This window comes from Neophocaena asiaeorientalis, unplaced genomic scaffold, assembly GCF_003031525.2.
Source record: "Neophocaena asiaeorientalis asiaeorientalis breed wild unplaced genomic scaffold, Neophocaena_asiaeorientalis_V1.1 scaffold79, whole genome shotgun sequence".
In the NCBI taxonomy this organism is placed as follows: Eukaryota; Metazoa; Chordata; class Mammalia; order Artiodactyla; family Phocoenidae; genus Neophocaena; species Neophocaena asiaeorientalis.
In genome coordinates, this window is record NW_020175402.1 from 6,285,533 (window position 1) to 6,296,660 (window position 11,128).

The window sequence follows — 11,128 nt, forward strand, 5'->3', positions numbered from 1 at the left end:
GTTGAGGCTTTGGAATCTGCATTTTATCAGCCCTGTAGGTGATTCTCTTGTATTTAAATTATAAATGTCATTAGATAGTGTGTTGTATGTCCCCCACTTCAAATTCCTCATGCTTATTTTTCCTGTAAGTTTCTTCCTTTGCTGTATAGTCCTCCTTCCAGTCTCTGCCTGCTAGTCTCAAGACTTCATCTTTTTTTTTTTGAGATGTTGAGTTCATTTTTATTTATTAAATACTAATCAGAACCATATGAAACTGCCATATTTCTGGGTCAGAAAAGACTTCATCTTTAGAAGCAATGTTAGAATTAACAATGTGTCTGATAAGTCTGGCTGTACCTTTTTATACTGTGGCCTACCTTAAGGCTGAAAGGGTCTTTTGAATAGTGTTTTTCATCAGCTATCAATATTATGAGCCTCTAGTGAATTGCCTGTATTGTTTGTTCATTAAAAGGTGCAGATGTCTTTGGCTGAATATCCTCCGTGTTACTTGTTATAATCTACTCCTCAGAGACATTATGGCTACTTCTAAGAGGCTTTAATGTTTTAAGTTTTACATTATTCTATTGTATCTTTTTGTGAGCACATTAATTGTTTAGAGTTGTTAGATAATTTTTTTTTGAGTTGTTAGATAATGTTAAGCAATAAGATTTAGTGGCCACTAACCATCCTGAAGTTGCCCGAAGATGTTAACCGAGTTGTTTTTTTAATATATTTTATTTTATTTTATTTATTTTTGGTTGCATTGGGTCTCTGTTGCTGTGTGCGGGTTTTCTCTAGTTGCGGCGAGTGGGGGCTAATCTTCGTTGCGGTGCACGGGCCTCTCATTGCAGTGGCTTCCCTTGTTGCGGAGCACGGGCTCTAGGCGCGTGGGCTTCAGTAGTTGTGACATGTGGGCTCAGTAGTTGTGGCACGTGGGCTTTGTTGCTCCACGGCATGTGGGATCTTCCCGGACCAGGGCTCAAACCTGTGTTCCCTGCATCGGCAGGTGGAATCTCAACCCCTGCGCCACCAGGGAAGCCCATGGCAGGCAGATTTTTAACCACTGTGCCACCCGGGAAGCCCGTTAACTGATTTTTAAAGGTAATTAGTTTTTTTGGATGTGGGAAGGGATTCTGTTATTCTATGAAGTATATTACGTTTGATGGGCCTTTAAAAAAGTTTAGGTGTATATATACATTAGGTAGATATTATTAATAAGCATGAATCCTAGATTCTGTTTCCTTGTTAGCATAGTATTGAAAAGGCTAGGAGCTCAGAAGATGGTGTCATATCTGCCACTATCAGTGATTTGAGTAAGTAAACTTTTGAGCCTCAGTATTTTATGAAAATGGGGGAAAAAACTTACTGGGTTATTAGGATTAAATGTATATATACAAGTGAAGTACTTGCATACAGGTCTTTTATGAGTGATTGTTATGATCCATAATCTCAGGCATATAAATGTATATATACACATAAATACACCTTCATTTATTTTAGATCAGTCATCACATTCTTCAGTAACTTTTGGCATGGTACTTAATAATGCTACTGAGTTTCCATTTTGGGGTCCCACCCTTGGAATAGACTGAGGAGGGCACAAGACTGAAAGGGCGATCAGTTAAAAGGAGTCTGTGGCAAAGTCGTATTGAGAGGGTACAGTAGCTTGGACTAGAGAGGTATTAATGGAGGTGTTGAGGATGGTTCGACTGGAAATTTTTGAAGGTGGAACTGGAGGTTATATCATTTATCAGATATCTGGAAAGCATATTCAGTGATTGCTTCATTCTTTCTGAACCTACTGTCAAATGCTGGGAGTGGGGGGGGATTTGACTGACAAGCTATTAAAAAACCTTTATTTGTTTAATTGTATTCTGAAGTGTTTTCAGAAATTGATTTTATTGTGAAATTAGTTTTTGTTCAAATGTAGTTCTTACTGGAGAGCCAAGGAGTGATTCAAAGAATAACTGAAAAAATTTTAATGTATCTGTCTTACCCTTTGTTCTGTTACTAGTTAAGACTTATGATTCAGGGCCTGAAAACAGTAGATTATCCAGGCTTTTACTTCTTACCTTGTTAGTGAAATGTATATAGGAGTTCAGCTACTAACTAACAATCTTGGAAAAGAATTTGATGGTAGGAAAGGTTATTAGTTAAATGCATTTACTTCATCCTAGTGCTCCTATGCCAGTTCCCAGAAATTTATTTCAAGTAAGTGTCCATTTCTGCACCTAGAAAATCTTAAAAGGGAGGGAATATATGTGTGTTTGTGTGTGTGTGTATAACTCATATTTGTAGCATCAGAGACTGTTATGATTGATCAAGGAGTTCACTGGCAGTTCAGTGGTTAGGACTCCGCACTTTCACTGACGTGGCTCTGGGTTCAATCCCTGGTCAGGGAGCTAAGATGTCACAGGCCTAACAGCACAGTGCCCTCCCCAAAAAAGATTGATTTCATAAGCCATATAAAATTGAAAGTCATATTAGTATAATCCTATTTTTTCATGTTAACCTATGTAAGCATTGTCTTATTTTCAGCCAGAGACCCTGAAATTTGTGTTCTTTTCTATCAGGGTCCATGGGGATATAAGAAAGCTTAATTGAGGGCTATTAAGTGAATTTTATCTGAGGGGTAGACATCAGATTTTAAAGTTAATAAAATTCTATCCGACAAATAAATATATGTGTGCCTGTTGTGTTTTATGGCCCACTTCAAAGTGGGGAGAGGGGTGGTAGTAGAAATGAGAAAGGATATTAAGCTAAATGGAGGAAAAATTAAGCAGATTTATATCGTAGGAAGAGATTTCAAATGTGCAGACTTTAAGTAACATTGCCACCTTGTGGCTTTTAGGATATTTCCTCTAGAGATGAACTTTTGCATTTTATAGTTATAGATATAAGGTGAGGAGGGACTAAGATGTGATGGGTGAATGGTGTGAATATTAACCTCTAGTTGTTTAAGTGACAGACCAGATATTGAGGCCTAGAAACTTCTTCCCCTGGTTTATACATTCTTAGTTAATATCTTTAAATTTATTTTTATTTTGTAAAAAAATTTTTTAGCCTCTACAATGAACAATGAGATTGTGGACTGATTTAAAGATTAGGATGAATGTCCTAGTGAGAATTTTGTGATGAGGTGTGAATTCAGTAAAATCTTGCTCTGCTGTTTTCCTTTTTTCTTTATTACCATCACAGTATCCTCAAGCTTTAGGAATGCTTCTTCCCTTCCTTTTAGCATTTGGTCTGTTTTTTGGTTAACTGGGACTTTATGATTAATTGTGTGTTTGTGCTTGAGGATCTTATGCAGGAGCTTAACCTAGACTAGCCAGTCCAGCCTGTTCCTACCACAAATCTCACTGTAGCTTCCTTGAACATAGCACTAGGTTAAAAAAGGTGGTAGGTAGGCTGCAACATGACACCACCACCACGGGGAAAGCCAGTTTGCTGCACCACTTCCCCTGCTACGGTGGGTTAGTAGCATCTTCATGTATAAAAGCTGGAGTGTCCAACAAGACACAAATGCATGTTGTGTTTATGGCAGTTCCAGCTGGGACTTGGACCCATTGGAGGTCCCAGCTTTTTTTTATGTGTTTTGCTCTTTCCTTTTATTGTGTATCTTGTCATCATTCTTCTGTCCCCTACCCTCCCAACCCCAGCTTTTTCTTTATTAAATATTACCAAGGTAGGACTGGTTAATTAGAAATGTTAATAAATACATCTGACAAGTGAAGTCTTTCGACCATAAATTGTCAAAGCAATTTAGTGGAATTCCCAGTGGTAATAGGAAATAGTCACAAAAGTGAAAGAAAAGACCTGCTGTAAGAGAAGTCTTTTATGGAAACCTAAAAGGTTTTAATGTCCCAAAGTGGTTAAAATAACGGTGCTTGTGTTAGAATCTTCTCTGTGTCATTTTTTTTTCTCATTTTAAAAGACTTGTAAAAAGCTGATAGGCAGATTTTTTTCTTTCGCTAAAATACCCTCATGTTTGGTGATTTTAGTGTAGGTATGAGGAAGTAAACACATTTCAAAGTTTCATGAGTTGTTAAACATAACTTTTTATTTATTTTTATTTTGGGATGTGTAGGGTCTTTGTTGCTGCAAGCGGGCTTTCTCTAGTTGCGGCAAGCAGGGGCTACTCTTTGTTGCAGTGTGTGGGCTTCTCATTGCGGTGGCTTCTCTTCTAGCGGAGCATGGGCTCTAGGCATGCGGGCTTTGGTGGTTGCAGCATGCGGGCTTAGTAGTTGCAGCCCACGGGCCCTAGAGTGCTCGGGCTTCAGTAGTTGTGGTGTGTGGGCTCAGTAGTTCTGGCTTGTGAGTTCTAGAGCGCAGGCTCAGTAGTTGTGGCACATGGGCTTAGTTGCTCCGTGGCATGTGGGATCTTCCTGAACCAGGCATCGAACCTGTGTCTCCTGCATTGGCAGGTGGATTCTTAACCATTGCACCACCAGGGAAGTCCCAAATATAACTTTTTAATGCAGCCAATATTTGCAGAAGAATTAAATGAATTATCCCCCAATTTATTAACTTTTTACTTTGAAATAATTTCAGACTTGGAGAAATTTAAAGAATAGTGCAAAGGACTCCCCCATACTCTTCACCCAGATTTACCAATGTAATATTTTGCTACATTTGCTGCATCTTCTCTTTGGAGATGTGTGTGAAATTTTTTTCTGAACCATTTGAGAGTAAGTTCCAAGACATCATGACCTTTTCTACTAAATATTTTGATGTGTAGTTCCTAAGAACAAGAACATGCATTTATGAGCACGATGCAGTTTTCAAAATCGGGAAATTTAACATTGACACAATACGATTATCTGATCTACAGATCTTATTCATATTTTTACCAGTTGTCTTAATGTCCTTAGTAGCAATTTTTTGGTGGTGGTGGTGGGGGGGGGTCCAGGGTCCAGTCCAGGATCTTTCAGTTTTATGTCTTTTAAGTCTCTTAATCTGCTGTTATACACACATACTCACACACCAACATCCCACCCATTCATCCCTTTTGTTTGTTTATGATATGACATTTCTGAAGAGTATATGCTATTTATTTTTGTAGATGTCGCTGCTTGTCTGAGGTTTCCTTTCCTCATTGTGTATATTCAGATTATGCTTTTCTGGCAGGAATACTACATAAGTGACTTTGTGTCCTCAGTGCATCACAGTAGGAAGTATAAGATGGTCTGTTTATGCCGTTATTAGTAATGTTTACTTTGATCACTTATTTAAGGTATCCTGGTTCTCCACTTAAAGGTACTGTTTTCCTTTTAATAAGTGGGAAAATAGTTTGAGACTCTATATAAATATCTTTTTCCTCATCACATTTTTTTAAAACATCTTTATTGCAGTATAATTGCTTTACAGTGATGTGTTAGTTTCTGCTTTATAACAAAGTGAATTAGTTATTCTCATCAAATTTTCACCCTTTAGATTTAGCATCCATTGCCAGTTCTTGCCCAATTAAGATATTACTGCGATAGTTGTTTACTTATCATTAAGGCTGTGTAATGCTCAAATTGGGCAATGGCAGGCCCTTCAAGCAGGATCCTCTGATTCATTCCCGTTTTCAACCAATTATTATTTTTTTGGCTGTGCTGCGTGGCTTTTGGGATCTTAGTTCCCTGACGAGGGGTTGAACTTGTGCCCCCTGCAGTGGAAGCTCAGAGTCCTAACCACTGGACCTCTGGGGAATTCTCCCAAGTGTTCTTTTTGTTTGGTTTTTATTTTTTTTAATATTTGTTTATTTGGTTGTGCCGGGTCTTCGTTTTGGCACGTGGGTTCCTTAGTTGCAGCTCGCTGGCTCCTTAGTTGAGGCTTGTGGGTTCCTTAGTTGTGGCATGCATGTGGGATTTAGTTCTTGACCAGGGATCGAACCTGGGCCCCCTGCTTTGGGAGTGTGGAGTCTTATCCACTGCATCACCAGGGAAGTCCCTTTTTTTTTTTTCTTTTTTAATAAAAATGTTTAAAATAGCTAGTATTTAAAATCTTGTGAATCGTTTACAGTTTTATTATTGGTGCCAAATTCATTTTACTTTTCGAGATGGTATGATGTGAATGCTTAAGTATCTTTATAATCTCTGAGAAGATGGATATTATCTTTATCTAATTTGTAAATATATAAGCTTATTTTTTGTGTACACATCAAAATTGTATCTGGAAATAGAAGAGCAGTTTAATCAGCTTGCTGAATTGCGTCAATGTAATATTTTCTTGATGTTGATCAGGAGATTTAAGGCAGCTAGTGCCATTTGTTGTTTGCATGTAATTTCCATAATTTAAGCTTCTGTCACACAGGTTTACATTAGGGCACAGGTGGTACTTGCCCTCTTGGTATAATTGTGTAGCTAAGATTCAGGACTAGTTTTTTTTTTTTTGCGGTACACGGGCCTCTCACTGTTGTGGCCTCTCCCATTGCGGAGCACAGGCTCCGGACGCGCAGGCTCACGGGCCCAGCTGCTCTGCGGCATGTGGGATCTTCCCGGACCAGGGCACGAACCCATGTCCCCTGCATCGGCAGGCAGACACTCAACCACTGCGCCACCAGGGAAGCCCTAGTTTTTTCTTTTTTTATGAATTTATTCATTTATTTAATTTTTGGCTGCATTGGGTCTTCGCTGCTGCGCGCGGGCTTTCTCTAGTTGCGGCTAGCGGGGGCTGCTCTTCGTTGTGGTGCGCGGGCTTCTCATTGCGGTGGCTTCTCGGTGGGGCTCTAGGCGCATGGGCTTCGGTAGTTGTGGTTCGGGGGCTCTAGAGCGCAGGCTCAGTAGCCGTGGTGCACCAGCTTAATTGCTGCGCGGCATGTGGGATCTTCCCAGACCAGGGCTCGAACCTGTGTGCCCTGCATTGGCAGGCGGATTCTTAACCACTGCACCACCAGGGAAGCCCCAGGAATAGTTTTATGTTACGTTTGAGGCAAAATTGAACACAGGTGGATTTAGTATCACATTATAGAGGAACAAACTTCGTGTTTAAAAATGAGATGACTTAATAAGTGCAATTTCACAGTGCTATTTTGCATTTTTTTTGACTAAATATTTTAAATGCTGTTACTAAGCATTGTGATGAACTTACAAGTGTGTATTTCTATTTGTTTGTTTGTTTTGACGAGCTGCGTGGTGTGTGGGGAACTGATTCCTCTGATCAGGAATAGAACCAGTGCCCCCCTGCAGTGGAAGCGTGGAGTCCTAACCACCGGACCGCCAGGGAATTCCCATAAGTGTGTTTCTTAGGGAAAAATGGATTTGGCAAAGTCTAGGTTTTCTAATTTAATGGTACAATTTGGAGCATGTAAGTTTATTTGTATTCCTGGGGTTACATTACATTAAAATGAGATAATAGGCAGAATTTTTTCTCCAGTTTTTTTTGTTTTTCTGCCAGTCCGTTTTATTTTTTGATGTATTTCAAAGAAATTGTCATTATCAGTATACTTCACCCCTAAACATTTCAGCATACATATCATTAACTAGAGCTCAGTATTTGTTTTACGTATTTTTTGAGTTAAATAAAATGCACAAATTTTAAGTGTATATTTTCTGAGTGCTGACAAATGTACCCATCTGTGTAACCCAAACCCCAATGAAGATATAGAACATTACCATCCTAGAAATTTCCACCCCTACCCCACCCCACCCCAGACAACTACTGTTCTAATTTTGTCCCCACCGTAGATTCATTTTCCGTTATAAAACTTCACATAATTGGAATCATACAGTGTGTATTCTTTTGTCTGAGGCTTCTTTCATTCATCATAATGTCTTTGAGAACTGCTTCTCTTTTAGATCTTCAATTCCTTCCTTCCGTCCGTCCGTCTCTCCATCCGTCCGTCTTTGTTGCTGCACATGGGCTTTCTCTAGTCTGGCAAGCAGGGGCTACTCTTCATTGCGGTGCGTGAGCTTCTCATTTTGGTGGCTTCTCTTGTTGCGGAGCACGGGCTCTAGGCTCGTGAGCTTCAGTAGTTGTGGTGCACGGGCTTAGTTGCTCCGCGGCATGTGGGATCTTCCCGGACCAGGGCTTGAACCTGTGTCCCCTGCATTGACAGGCGGATTCTTAACCACTGCGCCACCAGGGAAGCCCTAGATCTTCAATTCTTGAATTCAGAGCAAGGAGGGTGCTCCCAGACCCATAAAAAAAAACAGATCTATATGTGCTAAAATTTAATAATCTGCAAGACATATTAAGTGATAGGAAAAAAAGCAAAATGAAGTGTGTTTTGTATGCTACTTGTGAAAAGAAAAAACAAAAGATGTAATAAACTTTTATATGCTTAAAATAACTCAGGAAGGACACAAGAAACTGGTAACAGAAGTTGCCTCTAGCGATTTCTCCCATTTTTATTGAGATATAATTGACATACAACATTGTTAAAGGTGTACTACAACATAATGATTTGATATATGTGTTTATTGTGAAATGCTTACCACAATAAGTTTAGTTAACATCCATCACCATTTTTTTTTCTTGTGATGAGAACCAGAATTTTACATAAAAGTCAACTGTAGCCTGTTGTCCACTGCTAAACTCATAAATAAGTTTTTGAGTGAGCTTAGCTAAAGAACTGTTCTTTGCTTTCTAGGAGCTTTTGGTTGAGTTGGGACTAATTTTATATGAAATAAGTCAATACAATTTGATTTTCAATTGTGGATGCAGATTTAGAAGCACCTTGAAAACTGCAGTGGTTGAGGAAGTCTCAGAGAAGGAAGGGGTTTTGAAGTGTACCCCAGGGCCAGAAGGCCAGGCATTCTTGGCTTTTAAAAGCATTGGAATGAGATTTAATCAAGAAACATGAAGAAAAGAGTCCATATTTCCAGAAACTAAAGGTAGATTTTGATTAGCAATAGAAGAGGGGTTAGATAAATAGTATCCATCCAAATTAAGAAAGACTGAACGAGGTAGATGAGTTTATGATTGATAGGAGAACCTACTCCTATCACAGCACAGGGGGAACTGTATATTCAGTATCTTGTAATAACCTGTAACAGAAAGGAATCTGAAAAAGAATATGTATATGTATGTATAACTGTATCACTTTGCTGTATACCTGAAACTAACACAACATTGTAAATCAACTACAATTTTTAAAAAAAAGATTGATATGAGAATCTAGGTGCTTTTGTAAGTTTCATTTTGGTCAATGCCAGAGGGTTTTGGTTTTTTTTTTAGTTGTGATTTTCCTATTATAAACAATATATTATCAAAACTTTGGGAGAGTTATAGAAAGGGGAGGGTCAGTACTGCAGCCCAGGAACATCAAAACTTTTGAGGTCCCCTTTTATGTTGGATTGAATTTCTTTTTCTTATTCTTGAATTGAGTTTGATTTCCAGAAACAGTGTGTGGGTGAATTGTTTTATTAATTTTATAAAGGTTGAAGTTTCAAAATGACTTATTTTGAAAATATCCCAGATCCTTGTATGTTGGTGTGTTTATCTCTGAATTCCAGATATGTGAAGTGGGACATCACAAAAAGATAACTGTTCCTTCTGAAATTTACTGTTTTTATATCCTTGGAGTAGTTTAGTGGTGGTAGTCAGTTCATCACAGAGCCTCACTTAACTTCGTTGACTTTTACGTAAATATTTGTAATGACATGGTGTAGGTAAAGAGCCATATAGCCATGGATTTGAATCTTGGTAAGTCTTAGGTAACCTTGGTCAGTTAACTGTTTTGAGCTTTAGTTTTCTTATCTCTAAAGCAGGAGTAGTATAGTCCTTGTAAAGTGGTTATCAAGATCATTATGTACAGTGCCTGGAACATGGAAGCCCATAAGTAGTAGTTGCTGTTCTTTTTTAATAGGAATCATGTTTAACTTCAGAACCATAGTTACCATAAGGTGAATGGGAGCAAATGACTATTCATGTGGCTTGATGAATCGAGTCTAAGTTCAGGTCTGTGTGCTTGCTCCTAACCACTTAATGCTTTTGCTTTTTTTGCTTTTGGTTTTGCTTTTAAAAGGCATGTGGATTGAGTCATATTTTTAAAAATCCCAATAAGTGAGGTAGTGTGTGAAATGGAATGCTGTTTGGGGTACATTTAGGAAAGGCTTATAAAGAATGATTCTTAATAAGGAAGGAGCATTTAGATCTATTTCAGGGAAAATGTAAGTATTGCATTCAGTTTTCAAAACCCGCTTCTGAGTGTATTTTAAACTGTCCCTAGGGGAAAAGGATGATTTTCTTGCCTGCTATGGACTAAGAGCTTTGTATATGTCGACTCATTAATTCTCCCACAGCCCAGATACATATCCTCACTTTATTTTAAAAAAAAGGAAATTAAGGCCTATGAATATGGTTAAGGCCTTGGGACTAATACGGGATGACTCTAGTACTGTTAGGGCTTATGCTGCTTCCCTGCTGCAGGCCATTGATAGATACATGTTTGAGTTACTTAGGCCCATATTTTGGGGGGACTGACACGTATTAGCGTAAACCAACTATAATAGGAAAACAAATGTGTTTAGTCAGTTAAGAATTTTAAAGTCAAAGAAAAATAATTTTGTATTAATTGGGGTGCTTGAGTGCAAGTACTTTGGTTTAAAATATAAGAAGTAAAAATCAGTTTTTATTTGTGGGGAATATTCTATTTAGCACAAATAATTAAATTTCTGTTGAGTTATTCTATGAAGTTGTAATTCTTAAACATGTTCAGATAAGTTTTAACTAACCATTTCAATTTTTTTTTAACTTACAGGAACGTCAAGGTCGTGGGAAATAAGAGGCAGTTCTGCACAGACTGCAGCAACGGTTGCATCTGCATATCCTAAGAGGAAAAAAATTGACCTTCAAGAGAATTAGGACTTTTTTCTTAATTTCATTGACTTCAGAGACGATTGCAGACTTGCAGTTTAAGTATTGGAATTTCACAAAAGACATAGGACTTAACTGGAAAATGAAAAAAAAAAAGAAAAAGAAAAAACTAAACAAAAAATCCCTCTAGGTAGTTTAGGTGAAAAATGTCCCTTTTATTTTGGCTTTGGTTGTGATTTCAGAGCATAATGCTTTGTTTTTTTGTCTTTTTACTATGTTTTTCGGATTTTAAAGTCCGTAAGTGCATACAGTTTTCTCTAATTTTTAAACCCTTTCCTCCCCCCATTTTGACATTTGCACTTGGAGAACACTTGAGTTTTGAAGGTTTTGGGCATCCACCCCAGAA

The 11,128-nt window shown here is 38.2% G+C and overlaps 1 protein-coding gene across 2 annotated transcripts in view; it reads left to right on the top strand.

Moving 5' to 3' along the window:
* Positions 1-10,878, top strand: part of YTHDF2 (YTH N6-methyladenosine RNA binding protein F2) — a 31,165-nt gene extending 20,287 nt beyond the window's left edge. Inside the window, exon 5 of one of the 2 annotated variants that reach the window (XM_024766691.1) lies at positions 10,667-10,865. In XM_024766691.1, the coding sequence (XP_024622459.1) occupies positions 10,667-10,690 (24 nt within the window). In that variant the 3' untranslated portion in view covers positions 10,691-10,865. Of the gene's footprint in view, positions 1-10,666 lie in introns of both variants that reach the window. The other variant, XM_024766690.1, reaches the window with a different exon arrangement.
* Positions 10,879-11,128: the final 250 nt, after the last annotated feature.